This window comes from Olea europaea, chromosome 5, assembly GCF_002742605.1.
Source record: "Olea europaea var. sylvestris chromosome 5, O_europaea_v1, whole genome shotgun sequence".
NCBI classification, from domain to species: Eukaryota; Viridiplantae; Streptophyta; class Magnoliopsida; order Lamiales; family Oleaceae; genus Olea; species Olea europaea.
This window is the reverse complement of record NC_036241.1, coordinates 972,040-991,797: the sequence shown is the minus strand read 5'-3', so window position 1 is coordinate 991,797 and position 19,758 is coordinate 972,040. Positions and strand designations below refer to the sequence as shown.

The 19,758-nt window shown below is 32.3% G+C and overlaps 2 protein-coding genes across 2 annotated transcripts; both read right to left on the bottom strand.

Annotated features, from left to right (window-relative positions):
- Positions 1 to 1,631: 1,631 nt before the first annotated feature.
- LOC111394349 lies at positions 1,632 to 3,051 on the bottom strand. Its single transcript, XM_023020116.1, has 2 exons — positions 2,795 to 3,051; positions 1,632 to 2,060 (listed from the first exon to the last, which is right to left on the bottom strand). Exons 1-2 carry the CDS (start codon positions 3,030 to 3,032, stop codon positions 1,789 to 1,791), a joined length of 510 nt encoding a protein of 169 aa, XP_022875884.1. The 5' UTR covers positions 3,033 to 3,051; the 3' UTR covers positions 1,632 to 1,788.
- Positions 3,052 to 4,370: 1,319 nt separating this feature from the next.
- Positions 4,371 to 13,373, bottom strand: LOC111394348 (long chain acyl-CoA synthetase 9, chloroplastic-like). The gene is made up of 12 exons (XM_023020115.1): positions 13,212 to 13,373; positions 11,906 to 12,402; positions 11,455 to 11,535; positions 10,028 to 10,297; positions 8,132 to 8,263; positions 7,828 to 8,001; positions 7,499 to 7,728; positions 6,641 to 6,758; positions 6,320 to 6,451; positions 5,860 to 5,994; positions 5,150 to 5,356; positions 4,371 to 4,762 (listed from the first exon to the last, which is right to left on the bottom strand). The coding sequence occupies exons 2-12, from the start codon at positions 12,350 to 12,352 to the stop codon at positions 4,592 to 4,594; spliced, it is 2,097 nt and encodes a 698-aa protein (XP_022875883.1). The 5' UTR covers positions 12,353 to 12,402; positions 13,212 to 13,373; the 3' UTR covers positions 4,371 to 4,591.
- Between the last annotated feature and the right edge of the window lie 6,385 nt (positions 13,374 to 19,758).

The window sequence follows — 19,758 nt, the reverse complement described above, 5'->3', positions numbered from 1 at the left end:
CTAAAAATCTAAAATTTTAATATTCCAAAAACTCTTTTATTTTTCCAACTAGGTGTATATAAAGTTTTAAGATAAAAACTAATTTTTTGTATACTTGTGGTAATCTATTTTTTATTATCCTTTTCATAAATTTTTAAGTAATTCTTCAAAATCTAATAATGTTTGAGAATTTATAATATCAATATCTGTTATCATATCTATGTCTGTTCCAAAAGGTATTTCATATTTTGAGATACTTTTCATTCTTTTTGCCAATTTATCTATTATATCTTGTATATCTTTTATGATTATTGACCTTACAATTCCTTTAGCGAAATTTTCTAATAAGTTTTCTTTAAAACATTTTAATATTTCTTGTGATGCATATAATTGTTCTTGATATCCTATCTTATCAATTTCTTTTTCAAATTTAATTTCTTTTTTATTTTTAACAACCTTTTTTATATTATATGGTCCTCTCTTATATTTGGGCTTTTCCATTTTATAATTATTCATTAATAATTTTTACAAATTTTTAGAAAAATTATTTGTTAGATTTTTTAAGGACTAAAAAAGAAACTTTTTATTATATAAAGGGTTGGTTGATAAATTTTTTCAAGGATATTTTGGGTAGTTTCAAATTTCTAAAAAAGTCAAAGGCCAATTTGGAAAAGGTTATATATTATTTTGGCCATTTTCATGTATATCCCCAAAATCTAATGTATTTAACCTTGTTTGATTCAGTTAAAAATCATATTTTTAGTAAATTTTGATAAAAGTTGATGAAACGTATGATTGGAAAAGTTGATAAAAGTTATGAGTCCCATAAAATATGATTAAAAAAAGTTTAAAAAAAAATAAATTTTAAAAAATAGGGAACAAACATAAATTCAATAAACAAAAACTTCTTTAATACTATTGAGATTAGTAGACAGGCACCAGTCAATTCCTTGCACATGCATGCCAGTGTGCATCTATGGAGATACAGAGCAACTTTTATGATTAAAAATCTTTTGACAGTTGAAAAATATTCCAAATTATTTGAGGACAAGAGCACGTTTTATCATTTTAAGCCAATTTGAAAAAGCAAATTATGTATGGCCCTTCACTATCTTTTGTTTCCTTGAGTGGAGCATCAATTTTTGTCTATTTTCCATTCCAAAAAAGTAACTATTACATTCTTTGGAAATGCTATTTTTTATTTCTAACTTCATTTATATGAATTCTCATAAAATATTTGATAAAGTGAAATATGTATTGAGCATATTAAAGAAGAAACAAAATTCAGTCCAATACGATATATATGTTCATACTGGACACGTCCTTGAAGTTTTAGAAGTGCATATTTTAAGAGTTCTTGTATCTTTAACTAAAATAATGAATACACACATTCTACTTGATGAATATCGAAAATCTCTTCACGTCATTAAAACTCTCACTCTCAATCTATTATGGGAGTTAGCTTCTATGATACAAAAGCATCATTTGTTTTTGGCTAAGTTCCACATTTTGACCTCAACATTTGCTCCTCATTGCACTTTTGTCCTCGGCTCTTTTTCTTTAATATTTTTAACTTCAACCTTCCATTAGTTATCACATTATTGTCACTTACAAATTCTTTCCGTTTAGGCGATGATGTTGGACATATGAGGTGCACGTGAAATTTTTAATAAGGGTAAAAATATCACTATACAATTACAATTATATAAAATTGTAATTTTCATTGAGCCTTTGCTCCTAAGCATAAAATATTGTGGGCTCATTGGATAAACAGTTCAAGACTCTTTTTCTTTTTCTATACATAACCCTTTATTCTTTAGTCCTCTTTCTCAGTGTCCTTATCCATCCATATCTAACCTTGGACCTGTCTAATTTAGTGCCCACGTGGCAAACATTTCCTTTGCTGGACCTCTTCCATTTGATGAGCTGGAATAGATTGCCAATCCGCTTTTGCCACCTCAGCGCTGCGCGCGGTTTCGATTGCTCTATAGCTACACTGTTGATCTTGCCATTAGGGTTTCTCCATTTTTGGTTCCAAGAAATTTCACCATTATCTTCAAACTTGATTGATATGAAAGAGTCTACAATTTGTTACAATATTTGGGATAGATTTAAATTCTCGAAGAAAAACGATAAACTAGTTAGTATAAAAATATTCAAATCATTAGAAAAACAACTATCGTTCTTAATAAATTTAATGTCAACTAGGTGAAANGATAAACTAGTTAGTATAAAAATATTCAAATCATTAGAAAAACAACTATCGTTCTTAATAAATTTAATGTCAACTAGGTGAAATCTATTTTGCCATTTGCTCAATTTATTGTTGCTTAAGATCGATCCGATACTTTGTAATATGTCAAAGTGTCAAAAAATGTGTTAACATCTTTCCATTTGTTGACATGAATTTTATGATATTAAATCAAAAGCATATACGGGTAGCAATAACACAAATTTTCAGATTATGGTTTTATAGTAAAGAAGAAAAAGATTACAATAGTGATCTCACGCCTCTCAAACTAAACTCAAAGAGAACGATCCCCTAAAACTAATATCGGAAAGTATAGTGTCATTTGCGGTCGAGAAGATAGATGTATAACATGTTTATACTCAACTAAGTCGAACCTTTAAAAGCTTTAGACAAAGTGATTCAACTATGAATTTTCTAAGTTTCTATCACAAATACTGTTTTTATCCCCGTTTTCTACTTCTGGTGATCTTTTCTCTATGGCAATTCAAAACCATAGACAAATAGAAGATCTAAAAGAAAAGGAAACCACACACAACAGACAGACAGAGAGAGAAGACCTCTAACCTTCTTGACTGCTAGAGGAACTGCCAAAATTACCCTCAGATTTCTGCTGTCCAATATCAAGTCGATTGAGCAGATTGCTTAAAGCAAAAATCTTTGGCAGGGGTCTTTGAGTCTTTTTGCGGCTGTAAGTTCCTTGAAGATAGCCATTTTTTGAAGCTAGAATTTGAAGCCTTTCATTCAAGCACAAGGCACAGACCCCTACAACTTCTTCTTTGGGATGAAAATTGCAGAATCCCATGATTTATTTTTTTTTTTTTTTTTGGNGAAGTAAGGATATTTTGCCAGTTCAATTATTTATAATTATATATTTGTGAATTTTTCAACATTGGTGCTTTCATTAACCATCATGTAAAATGTCGTAGGTAAAACGTAAATCTATTAAACATGGTACATAAAGTATAATTACAACTTATATACAATGTGTATTTTGTAAGTTTCCCTTATATACAATATTCATTTTTTTGTTCAGACATTGCATCTACACTAAAATGGGATTTGGTTACTTGTTGCATCTCAAAGTAACCCTTCATTGCCCTTCTGATTTAAGATTAGATTAAAAAAAGAATTTTAAATTGAAAAAAAAAATTATCTATAATGTTGTATATAATAATAATAATAATAAATTAAAAAAAATTTCCTCCATGCACGGAGCGCGTGCATGGAGACATGCATAGAGACTTGTCTCCATGCAGAGAGGCGGTGTACAAATACTTTTGTTTTGTTTTTTACACTACAAATAATTTTTTTTTTCAATTTAAAATTCCCTTCTCTTCAAATTTTTACTTGTAACTTTTACATTTTAGAATTATTGTTTTTTGTGTTGTTTTCATTATAAATATATTTTTTTCAATTTAAGATTCATTTCTCTTCAATTTTTCAGTTGTAACTTTTTACATTTTAGAAATATTTTCTATCGTATTATTAGTATTTTAATTTTTTAATAATTCCAACCGATAAGAGTTATGGAAAGTTGCTTGTTGGAGTAAATTTATATTGTCTTTTTTACTGTATAATAAAATATATATATATATATATATATATATATATATAAAGCAAACACAAACGACGTCGTTTTTGCTCCCACACTTAAAAAGAAAAAAGAAAAAATGCTACAATGAGACAAAATGGATTAAGTCACTGTTGCTTTCTACAATAACTTCACATCTCCTTTTTATATAGTAGGGATAACTTAAAAAAAAGTTTCAGAAATAAGGCGTTTAATAATAATAGAATTATAAGAAAAATACACATTAAATATATTTCATTTAAGGATATTTTGCCAGTTCAATTATTTATAATTATATATTTGTGAATTTTTCAGCAATTAGTGCTTTCTTTAACCATCATGTAAAGTGTCGAGGGTAAAAGGTGAATCTATAAAACATGGTACATAAAGTATAATTACAACTTAGATACAATGTGTATTTTGTAAGTTTCCCTCATATATAATTTTCATTTTCTTTTTCTTTTTCAATGATGACTTAATTTAAATGTCCTTATATTTCCAAAAAAATAAAAATGAAAAATGAAAAAACAGAAGTGCGACTATCCAACCTGCAATATTGACAAATTCTCGTTCAAAAGCTTTCTCACGTGCATGCTAAATTTTCATCAATTGACAGCGAAACTTGAACTCACAGAACAAACAGACCCAAGGATAATGAATAATCTGAAGCAGCAGTAACAAAATTCAAGTCGAAAATAGATGTTCATTTCTCCTTTCTTAAAATCTTAAAAATAAAAACGTTGGAGATTCAAGATTTCTAGATACTCTGCAACAAAGGGTAATCTTGACATCTACGATGACGAATATAGCTTGGCGAGTTCATCAGAGAACGTTTTCCTAACGACCTCTCTCTTGATCTTGAGAGCTGCAGTGACAAGCCCAGATTCAGGTGTCCAAGCTTCTGATAGCAGCTTTATCTTTGCCGGAGTCTCAAACTTCTCCAGTCGAGCACCCTTCGCAGCCTGTAGAACGAATGAAATAGAGAATTACTCGACTTAAGATATCAAACAGAAAAAAGTCAGACGAACAAGACTTTGTTCCTCATTTTCAATGATATGAGCATGCTTGGGAGGGCTTATAAGTGATTATAAGATGCAAGTCCTATGAAATGTATTGAATAAAAAGTATGTTTGGCCCTTTTAAATTATAATTTAAGCATAGTCAAACATGCAAGATAGGGGATTCGTAGTGGAGCTTGCGATCTTTTCTTGTAATAATATTTCTCACAAAACCACAAAATAATCTTACCTACCAACCCAACAACGTTATTGTACGTGCAAGCTCAATTCTTTAATAAATCTCTCAATTTCCAAACGAGGGAAAAGTCAATTAATAATCAAGAAAAGTACCTTAAGTAACGAAGCATAGACTTCCTTCACAGTTTCTTCTTTCTGGCACAAGTCCGAAAAATCAGAATATTCGATTCCATTGTTCGAAGCCCATTCTTTAACAGCAGCCTGCGATGCTACGACTAATGCCACACAGTAACTACGAAAAGAATCAGCATACAACATGATATTGTCGACATACGGGCTAATAATTAGAGCAGCCTCGACCTGCATAGGAAAAACCAATGATACCCGAGAAAAGTTCGATGCTAACAAATATCAAATAGCAGCATTGTTATTCACCTAACTTATGACATTGTTTCGTTCAGGCAACAAACTTTTGTTTCCAAGTTAGTCTCTGAACTTCATTTTTATTTTAGCTAGGCACACTGTCTTACAGAATTAATGGAAACGTGGCATGTAAAGTCCGTTAGCACAGGCGAAAATGCATATTGTTGGAGAAGTAATTTAAAATGAGCTTTTCTTATACATAAACAAAAAAAGGAAGCAAAACTTGTCCAACAAGCCGTTATACCAAGTTGGAAAACAAAAATCATGGACAAACTGAATTTTCCATACCACATCAGCATATTTGTTAATTCGATAAGATGGAGTGCCTAAATTGAAACAAAAATTAAAGTTCGACGATGGTGAAAAAAGTGAAACAACGCTATAAGTGGGTGAACTATAATGTAAAACACCCTAACTGCAAGGGTACATAAAATCTGTACCTTTCCTAGGGAAACATATTCTCCATGCTGAAGTTTGACGATGTCCTTTTTACGATCAATAATCTCAAGGCAACCGTCAGCATGAAATTGCCCTATATCACCCGTATAGAACCACCTCATTCCTTTCTCATCAACCTTTGCATCAACAGATTAACAAAATAAATACATCTAACCAAGGGTAAAGAGCGGGTTTGGCTAAACTTTAAAATAAATAAAAGTTACTTTTAGTTCCCAAACATGTTTGGATAAATTACGTTTTTCTTACATTTAAATAGTTATTTAAGTTTTGAAAGCAACATTAATTTTACTATCAAAATAACTGTAACTTTTACTTATTTCCAATTATAATCAATAAAAAGTTACTTATTCACTGATAAGTAAAATTCTGCGACGTAATCAAACATGCTCTTTGTCAGTGTGAGATGCAAAAAAACAAGCACAAAATTTCAAAATTACTTACCTTATACACTTCCTTTGTTTTCTCCTCATTTTTGAAATATCCAAGGGTAACATTTGGTCCACCAACAACTATTTCTCCACGCGGCATTGGAGAATTGCTAACTAAATATCCACCCTCAGGCCAATCTACCAACTGAAATTTAGAGATAAATTATACGTAAAACACTTTTTTTTTCCAGGATGTTTAAAAATAAAGAATTAAGATAAGCAATCCAATACTCCAAAACAGAAATTATTTCTCTTTAATACATGAAGAAGAAATACGCATACTGAAAAGGCATGTGTGACACTTTGAAGTGAAATACAATTGTGTAGATTTTACCTTGATGAATGAGCAAGGTAGCGGAGGGCCAACTCGACCAACAGATGTATCATCATATTCACTAAATGTTCCACCAGCACAAGTTTCAGTAAGACCATACCCTTGACCTATTGGAGCACTGAAAATAACGAACAATTAAGGGTTACATGATTGAGTCCAAAGGAAGAATGAAAGCATAGCAGAAGACGAGGAAAATTTAGAAACTCCTATATGGTGCATCACTGCAGGGCATAAACTGAAGTGTGGTGAACTATTTCTACGGCATAAAAAAGGATATGTTGTTTTGTGTTTGAATGGTTCAATCGTGGAAAGGAAAAAGAAAGACATTTTAGTCACTTCACTTTAGCACAAACTTTAAGGGCATGTTTAATACACAATAGTTGACGAACAAGAAGTCCTATCCAATCCTCCCTAACAAACATTCCAAAATGTTTAAAGCGATATTGATACGAAACTTATACACAAAAGCTTTAACTGTTAAAACTTAAAAGAGATAGTTTAATTTAAATATCCAGATTGCGAGAAAATAGTAAGAATGCTTTAATTTCAGCCAGCAGTTCTGAGAGATACAAGCACAGAGAACTTGACTGAATTGTTAACTCACTTAAGAGACAATCATAGAAACAATTTCGAGTTAATACATGTTTTGCTTAATGTTATATTGTGAAAATTCTTTTGTTTAGATTATAAGATTTTAGTTTAAGCTTTTTTTTATTTATGTTTTATTTTATTTTTGGTTCTGTCCAAAGCCACTTGAATGAGGGTGAGAGAGAGAGAGAGAGTGCGTAATAGAAATAACCAATTTAGAGAATATGTCATGATTGGTTTTTATCATTTTAAGTATATAGAAACACTAACCCAAGACATATATTGATGAATCGTTGAGTTTCAGCAGAAAGAGGAGCGCCTCCACATAGTATGAAACGGATACGACCACCCAAGATTTCTCGAATTTTTCTAAACACAAGAAAGTTCCATAAAAGCCTCTCTAAGCCCCATGCTCCAAACCAACTTCCATTTATTGCAGACAGTCGACGGGAGTATGCCAAATCAAACAATGTTTTTGCTAGTCCACCTGTAGAATCTACCTGAAGTTTTTAAAGTGTAGTTTTAATATGTATACTAGATCATCCTAAAATTTACGCCCAAGGAAACAAAAGTAAATGGCATGTGTGTTGATTTGAGACCTTTTTGCGCACACCATCTCGAACACGATCAAGAATTGCAGGGACAGCTGCCATCAGTGTGGGCCTTAACATTGAGGCATCGCCTTTTGTTCCCCTTTTTATCTTATTTGATGTATCTGTAAGAGTCAAGGGAGATCCATATCCTATGGAACATCCAACGGCTGCTATTAAATTCTGTAAAAGACACATAGTAATATGTATGAAAACCTTCAGACAAGAGAGAGCATGTGTGACTGAGCTTTTAAGTATAATTTTTAAGCTTAGAAACATGCTTTTGGTTATGCTTAATGTGAAGATACAGTACCTCAGCTATTAGTTCAAGAATGTGAGCAAGTGGTAGGTATGCTAAATACACATCCTCGCTTCCAAGTCTGGGAACAATTGTCATAACAGCAGATACCGTGGCTAAAACATTTCGATGTGTCATCATAACACCCTGAATAAGCCCAGAAAAGGTACGTCTGTAAGCTCTAGGTGTGTCAAATTATTTCAGAAATACACACAAAAAGAGAGTTATGGTCTTGGCCAACTTAATATTAAACAAAGTACAAACAGTAAATTAAAAATATCTGGCAATCCAGTTCAAACTCACAAACTGAGCTACAATGCAATTTACGATTAGCCTCCTAAATATTCATTCGTGCAATTTAATCTCATTTTTTGGAAATCTCCAGCACCATTACCACTTAATAACAATGGCAAATCATCCGTTGCAGAGCATGATTAAAGAAATTAGCAGAGGGGCTGATGAGACCACACACCCTAATCATTATGAAAGTCAAGCATACCACAGTAAAATTTTCTTGGCTAGTCTCAAACACCATGGTAGTCCTCCTTTTTTTTTTTTTTTTCCTGTGTGTGTGTAGGTTGTGAAAAGTATTAGATAAATCTCAAGTGGAGCTGTGGAGGTACCAACAAAATGCCAAGACCAAAAAAAAAAAAATTCCTTGTAGCTTTTTTATTTTGAAAGGAAGGAACATGTTTCCAAATGTGCATGGCCCAAAAACTATCCGTTGGCATGATTCACAAGAAGCATGCACAAAAAAACTTATTTCAAAATTTTTAGGTGTAAAGTGGAGGTGAACAGGACAGAAAGATCTATTTCTTATGAAGAGGATTTTAAGAATCTTTAACTAAGATATCTATTTCCTCAACAAAAATTAGACTCTCAGCCTAGTCATAGTCAAAAAGTTCCATTCTATATAGAAGCAGATAATCTCTGACCTCAAGGTGAAAGGAAGTGAGGCAATACCAGCGCTTTATTTCTTACACTGCTTTTTGATTTTCCAACTGATAATCGTGATATTTTGTATGATACTCCTTGAATATTGCAACAGAGTTTTATCAAACATAAAAGTGATCTGGTTCCTTAATAAAGAGAATAATTAATTTCGACGCTTAACTTGGATGACTATTCAGCCAAGCTGTCGGGAGTCCGCCGATAACTATTTTCACTGAGAGTATTCAACAACTTAAGCCTTGTTTGATGATCATTAAAAGAGGTTTCTTTTTTTTTTTTTTTTAGGGAAATTAGTTTTGGAATAATTCTTTTTTGAAAAATGTATGGTTAAATGGGTTGAAAATAAGTTTTAGAAAAAAAGAAGAAGAGTTTTTGAAGAATGGTTGACAAACAGGAGCTAAATAATGATTCGCTAGGTTATTTGGATTGGACTGATTTAATATAAATTCATTAAAAAAATAAAGGTGCAACTTTTCCACTACATAACAGATAAAAGTAAAAGGATACAAGATTAGAAGTTTAGCAACCACAGCGCTCATCTGCACTGCTAAGAAATGGAGACATAAAAAGATGAAATTGAATTACACATTTGAAAATTGGGAGGGACATGTCTTATCTTTTTGTAGGAGAAATATAAATACCATCTTCACCTCTAATACGACATTATGGAAGAAGACTTTTCCAACATCTTCAAATCGAAAAAAAAGAAAATTGATAAAACTGGGTTTGGTTTGAGCACTTTTCAAAGTTCAATAAATATATTTATTATGTCAATGCTTCAGGCTTTACCAGTTTCACCTAAATCTATAATACACTAGAGGAATCAACTTTATCTCAAACTCAGCCATTAGCACGAGTTACTATGCAGATATAACGGTATACACCACAAAAGAGCATTACATAAACTGAACAAAGACTTCAAATAAACTTTAATTAGCTCAACAGGTAAATTATACAAACCTTTGGCAAGCCAGTACTTCCACTTGTGTACATTATCACAGCGATATCGGCTGCAAGAGGTAAATCAGGGTCAACTGGATTTTCACGGCCGAGCCTCGCTACATCAGAGAAGGAAGTGATTGTCCAGCTATTGCTCAGAGAAAATAATGAAGTATCTGACTGGAATTCTTCATCCATGCAAATTATACGCTTTAAGGTGTCAAGCTGTCCGCTTATGTTTGCAAGTTTCTTCAGTTCTTTGTACCCACAAATTACAGTTGTAACCTCCGTCTGGAAATCAGGGTGGAATTTGTAGAGCGAACATGACATAAAACAAGAAAATTGACTGAATGGTTCAAATATAGATAGCTTATAAACAGATAAAGACATTGCATATGATCCTCAAGTTTTCTTCCAACAGGAGCCATAAGCTTATCAAAAGTAAAGCACAAGCACGCCTAAAAAATTTAAGATATGCTCTTCTACAAAACTAATAATAAATCAGGGAGGTGGACATCAGTCAGGGGGACATAAATAAGCAGCACTTATGCTCCAACATCATCACGTACGGAAGACCATTTAGGTTAAATAGACTGCATTCTCAAATCGCTTCTCCCAATTCATTTTGAAATTTGTCATTCAAATCCAAAAGTTCCATAAAAAATTGAGGCTTCCACATGCCATCTTTTCTTCTCAATGTTTTCGCTATATTTCTTTCCTTTTTTTCCAATCCTTAACAGGGTTTTTGTCTGATGTGCCAAGCATTGCCCCATCCTAAACCCCAATTTTCTCCTAATCTTCATAGAAAGAGTAAACATCTACAATAGGTGGCGCGTCAATATCCATCATATCCCTAAAGAAGCACTTCATTCAAGAGTTTGAGCTAGACTTTGATAAACAACCTTGGATTGCCACAGTCGTGTGTCAGAAAGTGTAACTTTTCACTAAAAGCAACAAAATGGGAGCATTATCAATGATTTATGGGTATTGGGATCACAGTCAATGCCTACTTAGCACAAACTCTGACATTTTAGAAGTTATTTAGCTCTTCAGCTTTATTGATTTAGCCCATGTTTAATCCCCATTATCTAAAAACTCATTTTTTCCAAACTCATTTTCAATCACACATTCTCATAATAAAACATTTTGCATGAAAATCTAAAATTTTTCTTACTTTTTAACCACACATTCTCCAAAAATTCACTATTCATTTTTCAAGCAAAAATGGGGCTCAAACATAGGGTTAATCATACAAGTACTAACAATTACTTGAAGTGAAAAAATAGCAATATTTAAAAGGAAAAATAAGTATAGTTTCATTATGCATATGCAAGCTTCTCCATGTTGCAGAATGTTCTCTGCATGTATGGGACACACACACCCGAACCCAAAAACACCAACGCCCACACCCACACACACATATATTTGAGAGAGAGAGAGAGAGAGACCTCATTAAATGAGTGACACAAAGCCTCTTCACCCAGAGATGCATATATGGTCACAACAGTCACATTACGCCTGAAACATCCCTGACAAGAAAACAACAATTATAATACATCATTGCTTTAGGCATTGGTAATTGTAAAAAAAAATAAAATCTCATTGTTTACTGCAACTTAAGAAGTATCACTGCAGTGCGAATTAATTGAATGATCTAAATGTAAGAAAAGTGTGAAATTAATACTCTATCTAATAGCCATTGCTTGATATGTCTATTATCTAAGTATAGGACCTTCACCCTATCTTAAAATTGACAATGTGCCATGGATTTAGTAATTCAAAACTGTTTTCAACTGTCAAATCATTATGATCTGTCGAATATTGGAATGGGAAAAGGAAAAAGGTCGTGTGTTTTAGGGAAAAAAAATTGCTTCAATGTGACATGGCTTCATGCAATACCTGAAGTGCAATAAGCCATTCTTCACGTGTATCGGCAAATATTGCTGCGCGTTCCCCCCTTTGATGCCCAAGTTGTACTAAACCAGAGGCAAAGTTGCAAACTGATTCAAAGACTTGGCCATAGCTTAGCCACTCGTAATCACCTAAATGAAGCTTCTCAAAAGACCTTCCATCTCCAGATGTTTCCATCTCTCTAGAAATTAATTTTCGAGTCCCAAGTAACTTCTTATTAGTATGTTTATTGCATGAATACTCAAAAAGCTCTGGAAGAGTCGTGACCCCTTCCCATGCTGTTTCCACAGGGGAAGTAAACCGATGGTTCCGAATTGCATATCCAGTTTCACCGCCAACGTCAACTAGCAAACCACGTTTTTTCCCCTTCTTTCGATTCCGAATAAGAAGCGTAACCATAAGCGGAATGAGAGCACCAACAAAATAAGGACCCATTTCTTGACACACTGTCTATCCCTTCAAGGCAAACAACTTTACCTTGATCACTGAAACAGATAACAGTAAATTTAATTATGCCTATTGGTCAAAGATCACCAAAATTGTGGAAATATCAAATTGAAAATTGTGATCAAGAAATGATATGCAAATGCAGTAGTAGCTGCAAACTTCAAATAGTCCCAATATTGAACAATCTCATCTAAGATATTATGCTGTTAGACAAAGGATAAATTTATTTATGTAGATTTTGTCATGTGTAGCCGGATCCACTTTTTAATCAAAGGGACACGTACAATTTTATAAGTGGCAATACTTGATCCAAGGGATGTGATACAAGCATATTGAATCTGCTCGTTTAAAAGTTTAAGACGTTATATGAATTGTTAGTCTTCAACAGCAAACACTTGCTCAAAGCCGAGAGACAAAAAAGATATGCTTTTTATCAAAACAAAGATTCAACCTTCAAGAATTATAGGTAAAAAGATGTGCTTTTTATCAATTTTTAGTCTAAGAAATAGGGATAAAAAGATATGATTTTTTATCAAAACAAAGATTCAACCTTTATGAATTAAGGTAAAGCATTACACTATATCAATAAGTATGCTTCCAAACCATAGATTAACAAGTATGCTTCCAAACCATAGATTAAACAACCACCATACACAGTGGAAGAATTTTTTTTCACAAAATTAAGAGAACCAAGAGAATTTCCGCTTTCTAAGCAAAAGCTAGACTTGAATACAGCCTCAAATACCACCAAATAACATATCTTTCTCGGTTATTAATCTACCATTAAATTGCAAGAAATCAATTTTTCCGAAAATAATAAAATTTCATATGGGATGAACTGTATTACCTGAAACTCCAATGTGAGAAGCTGAAATCTGTGATTCTTGCTGAAACAGAAGACTTAAATGAGAGATTTTTTACAGTTGTTTTTGTGCGGCGGAGAAATCTATGAATGAAGAGTTCGTAATTTCAGACGAAAAGACTGCTTTGACTGCATGTCATTTGTGGGTTCTGTTTTTTGTCATTTTTTTCAAAAAAAATAAAAATAAAAATAAAAACAAATTATTCTAGAAATCCAGAAATAGTAGGATTTTTAAGTTCACATATTAGAATTTTCTTAGGTGGGTGAGGTATTTTCAATTTTTAAAAAAGAAAAGGTAAAAAAATGAAATGAGGATTTTGTAAAATGCTCGGATCTATGTCATACTCTCGAACCTTGCTGTGCTATCAGAACCTGCACAGAATAGACATAGTAAGGGGTGCGTGGGAGAATTTTTTGGAATTTTTTATCACAACATGAGTCTCACATGTGATATTTCTGGCAAAAATATGCGAAACGTTTTTTGTACACACAGCATTTTTGCGTGCTCTTTTGTGTTAAGGGAATCAAGATACTCTTATTTAATTATTTTATTTTATTTTTATGATTTTAAATTTAAATTTCATATAAAAACTATAAATGGATAAATAAATAAGTAAACACGTTAAGAATGAAGACATTTTAATTCGGATTTCATTGCCATTCCTATGGGTGGGAATTTTCAAAATTGTAAAAGTGTTGCAAAAAAAAATATGTAAGTTAAGAATTACGAGAAAAGAAAAATTAGTCTGCAAGATATCACTGCCTTATTTACCTTTTACTTGTATATGATGTGGATAAATAATTAAGAGTACATTCAAATGTGACATTTAATTTAAATTAATTTAATCGTCTAAGTATTAAAACCTTTATTTAGTAACACGCGTATTTTTCTCTTGACTTTGAATCCTAGCATTGAAAAATAAATTTATTGGCAACCTTATTCTATTTTTTTATGATTTAAATATTTCGATTTATTTTCGAAGTCTTAAAAGTAATTTTCATCTAAATTTTGTGCCAAAAACAATTGTTGCTAACGTTTGAAGGCCAAAGTATTTTATTATTTTCAGAAGTTATGATACAGTGATTTACCAAATCGTTGAATAAGTCAAGATGACGTGAAATTTATTAGTAATTTGAAGTTTGAACATAGAATTTTTAATATTTTTCCATTGAATAGAAGCATCCAAGTTGTTGTCGTCAGAGTCTTTGACTTTTAAGGGCATTTTGAAATAATTATGTTACACATATATGGGATTGTGCAAAAATCAATCCAAACCGCTCAAATCGTCCAATTCAATCCAAATCGATCGATTTGGGTTAATTTTTAAGTTCTATTAGGTTAGGTTAAAAAAACAAATTTGAGGTTTGGTTGAGTTGGGCATCGAGTTATGAATTAAAACTCAATCCAACTCAACTCAATCCAATCCGAGAATTAAAAAATTTAATACCTGAAATGAAAAAATCTAAATAGACACAATAGTGGAGACAAAAGAAGAATTTAGAATGCACAAACGTCTCCCTTTTTATGTAGGTTGATTGATATGAATACTATGTACAAATGAAAAATAACTTGACGATAAATTAAAATTTAAGGACGTGATAATGGAATGAATAAATCTCAAAAAAATAAAAAAAAAATTATAAAAGAAATGCTTTATAGTTTCAAATTTATTGGTAAATTAACTTTCAAAAAGAATTTCCTATATAGATTAAAAATAATGAAGATTTTCGAGTGATTTCAAATTTTAAAAATTGTTTAAAATTAACGAAAAATAATTGGATCCAACTTGAAATGGGCCCGAACCCAAACCCAAACCGACTAATCCAACCCAAGCTTATCGATTTGGATTGAGTTGAGTTTAAACTAATAATTAGGTTAGTTTGGTTTGATTTTAAATCAAACCGATCATGTTGGATTGGATTTGAATTGGATAAAAAAGGGGAACAATACATATTGCAGGTGTATAGTATGGACCATTTCAAATATAAGAATTATGTGCAAAATTTCAGAAATCAGGTTATAAATAGGTATATAATATATTATATATTATATGTAGACTATAAATAGATATACCATTATTGTTGTAACCTTAAGACTGGTATCTATCGCAAATGTTTGTGCGCATCTGTGACCATAATTTCTGAAAATAAAATTACATTCCTGGTGGTTATGCATAGCAAATTGTGTAAATCATATTACAGTGATCTGTTATTGGAAATTTAATTCTGTGACTACGTTTTGTCGTCTGCGAATGGGTCAAATTAAATAATGGCTGGTAATGGTGTTGTGACTTAACTTTTCCTCATTCACTTTTGCAGAAAATGGGATGTCTTCATGCATGCTTGTTATACAGAGACCTTACATCATTAGTATTGCTTAACTGCAATTGCTGTTATGTGAAGATTGTTGACACGGTAATGACGGAATTCGATTTGGATCCTACAAAGATCGTGATCACAATGAGTTACATATTGAACAATGATTTGCCTCCTATCACCATAAAAAGGGATAGCAGCATTTTGTCAAGGAAGTGGCACAATCGAAGGACATGCATCAACTTGATTCCGTTAAGCTAAAACCAACCAAAATACAGTGAAACTAAACTCTAATGTCAATGTACTGCTCATTGTTTCGTTCATTAGTTCGCCGAAAACTGTGACATGTTTCATTCATTAATTGTGAGCTGTGACTGAATATTCAAATGTGAAATGCTAACCCTCGAATGACTACTCTCGCATTTGCAATCCTGGGACTAAGGAATAGTGACATTGTGGGAAAAAGAACAAATTAATTATGGGTAAAATCTAATAGTATACATATATTTTGTCATATGACCAGTGACTGGATAATGCAAATGGAATATGTCAACTGTGGTCCCAATCGTGAGCTGAGACATTTGCGTAGACGTTAGTTGTAACGCCCCGAAAATTTTGGAATAAAAATATATTTGTCTTATATGTTATAGTTTTAAAATTTGAGGACTGAAATGAAATAGCGTTTAAAGTCATATTTTATTTGGCACCAATAATTATATTTTGATAGAATGAATATAAGTATACCAATATTGGGCTCATTTTGTAGCTCGCATTTAATAACGTATTTTCAGCTCAAGAAAATATGAGTTCTTTTAAGTTAAAACTAAGTTATTTTAATTCAAAGAAACATAGATAATAAGCATCGTTTTTATTATTTAACAATATTTCTTTGAAGATAATTAGGAAAAGAAGCTAGTATTTTATCATAATAATCAATGTTTATCTTTTCTATTAGAGAAAGAGACTTAATTATTTTTAATCCTTGTTTACATTTATCTGCCAATATTTCTGATTTTCTGGTACTAGTGATTTAAGTAGTTTGCAAAGTAATATGTAGGGAGAGATATTTTTAGTTAACTATCATTGATTGATGTTTGGATAAAATAATTTTCTCTTAGATTAAAAATTCATTTGCTTTGATTTTGGAATCCTACTTAGAATATTGATTTAACATTTATGACTTTTTGACCATTCTAAGATGACACACATTTTTAGACCTAGCTTTGAATGAATTGGTTATTGTATAAAAATATTTTTGGACAATCTCTAGCCTCTAGGCATGATGCATGGCAATCATACCTTGTACTCTCAATTGTATTAATTGCCTTTAAATTAGAATTGGTAAATTTCCTTATGATAAGAGTATGGGTAGCCACACGTGCACGCACATTTCCAACTCTCAATTAGGATAAAGGCTAATTTTAATTGCTAATTGAATTTGAATAATGGTAAGACACGATTTGGGGCCTCTAACAAATTTAGTTATTTTGGGCATATAGTCCAATTAAGCTTATAATATACTATTTAATTATTTATTTCATTTTATATGATGATATGATAACCTGTCATTTTATATAAATTGACACTAACTTGACCATTCTTATGTTAAATAGATCCTAATTAATTTAATTTGATTGATATCCAAATAAAGAGTTTTTGTAATTGGACAGATTAATGAGCTAATTGACGAGATTTCTGTTGGTTAGATTGCATAATTACCCTTTATATATTTTTAACAAATTTGGCAGTCAAAACCTTTCTTAATTTTACACCTCCCTTACACTATAAATTCATTCCAAATCCTCGAAAATTTATGAGATAAAAACCACTCTCTTCCATCTTCACTTAACTCTCCACTGCCTGTCCAAGTCTCCATTCCAGAAGTGTTCTCTTTGTATTGTCGGAAACGGGTTTTAATACTCTTAGAAAGGATTTTGGCATGTGGAATTGCCACTGGAACGACCTTAAATCCACAAGACACGACAACAGCAAAAAGGTTTTGGGGACATGAATTCCTTACTTTTCTATTATCAATCGAGGTAGGATACTTTATGTGCAAGTTGTTCCGTCCTTTCAATATTATAGTTTTTGACGTGATTTATTTCATGAAATGCTAATCAACCTGCGGGTCTCTATTAAATGAAATGAAATGTTCGACCTGCGGATCCCTACGAAATGAAATGAAATGTGAGATCGCCTTCGGGTCTTCTCAAATTGTATTAGAGCTTTCGACTGATCACCGATTGCTCTTGATGAAATGTTGGTATTAAATGTTATGAGTTTATGTTTTAAATTATTATATTGTTTGAACGCACATATCCTACTGAGTGTAATTACTCACTCCTTCAGTTTCAATATTTCAGATCAGTACGGTCAACTTGGATGGTGGCTGAGCGGTGCGCGGGTTGCCAAGTAAAGGAAAAACTTCGCAAGAAAACGTTTTAAAATAATTCTGTTAGGATTATATGCTTCAATTTAATTTTGTTTAATGTTCTATGTTTACGCGATATTTTGTTTATTTAATTTGGTATTTGAGTATTAAATAAATCAAGAGTTTTAAATTTCGAATTAAATATTTTCGCTTTATGTATGCAATACGAAATGATATCGGTAACACCTCAAATTTTAAGTCGATAAAATTTGGGGCGTTACATTAGTGACTTATGATGTTAGTGACTTATGATGTTCGAAAACAAGTCTGTGACCACATGTTTATTATCTGTGATCGTGAAATGCAGATGCAGCATGTGAAATGCAGATGCAGCATGTGAAATGAACATGCAAATGTGACATTTTGACCAAAGCACAAACGTTTGTGACCCCCGAACTGTGACTTGTTTGCGCAATGGTGGGCTGTGCAATGTGCAACCAAGCTTGTGACTCTGTAACTATCTTGATGACACAATAGTTGAATGTGATATGTGCTTGTGACCATCGAACTGTGACCTGGCAAAGCAATATTCGATTGTGACATGTGCACACTAGATTGTGACATCTATGACCCCCCCAACCCATGACCGTGTAACACAAATGTAGCGTGTGACTCTTGCATATTCCCTAATTTGCAACTTCATCGCACAATATGACCTTGGATAATTCAAATAACTGTGACCTGGGCGCACGGGCGGAGCCAGAAGACAAGAATCATGGGGCAAATTTCATAAATTTTAACTTTTGGGGACAAAACGTAAAAAATATGAGGACTTTTAAAAAAAAAAAAAAAAAAAAATTTAAAAATTTTGGTTCAAAATGAAAAATTTTTAAAAACCCACTGCCCCTATACCAAATCCACCCCTGCCTAGGCATAGTAATCAAAATGTGACCCAGGCATACAAATCAATTTCGTTTGACTAATAACTGAAACGTCTACCTAATATGATAAATATTCCATGATATTGTGTGTTCCGTATAAACGAATAAGAGTCCGGAAGACACATGAAATTAAATGCCATTATAGGTGATCAAAATAAACAATTCAAAACATGTATGTCTCATACCTGAAAAAGAGTCATAAACGTTGCATATTCAACTAGCCACTAAAACTGATAATCTACTAAAGAGTCATAGACATTGCATATCCAACTAGCCACTAAAATTGATCATCTACTATCACTCTATCTCGATGCTCTCTCCCTTCTTTGTCACCGGCTTTGTCATTTTCTTGATCTCCTCATGTTTAAAAAGTAACTTAGCAATGTCTAGCCCTAGCTCGGCTAGCATCAAAGGTCGTCGGCATGGTCTTCATTTCGTTATGGAGCATGTATTCTGCATATTTAATGACAAATATGCTACAATCGTGGCTGAAAAGAAAATGCACACTTTATTACGTCACAGTAAGCAACATAAAATGAATTATGTACGTTAAACAAATTACTACTTCCTACGCATCATTGCAAAACAAATTACTACTTCCTACGTACCACTCAAGTGCATGCAGACATGAATCATGTACGTTAAACAAATTACTACTTCCTACGCACCATTACAAAACATCTGAGATCGTCAATTTTATGGTTCGTCACAAACCGTGATACAAGTTGGTCACAACCAAAATAGTGGTCTCAACGGTCTCAAGAAATTCCATATTTGTGAAAAAACACCATTTTTACACATTGGTCACACCGATTACAGTGGTCACAAACACAGTTGGTCACATAAAACACATCCACTATCATAATCAAGGTCACAAACCCATGCACTGTGTTATAGAGATTGT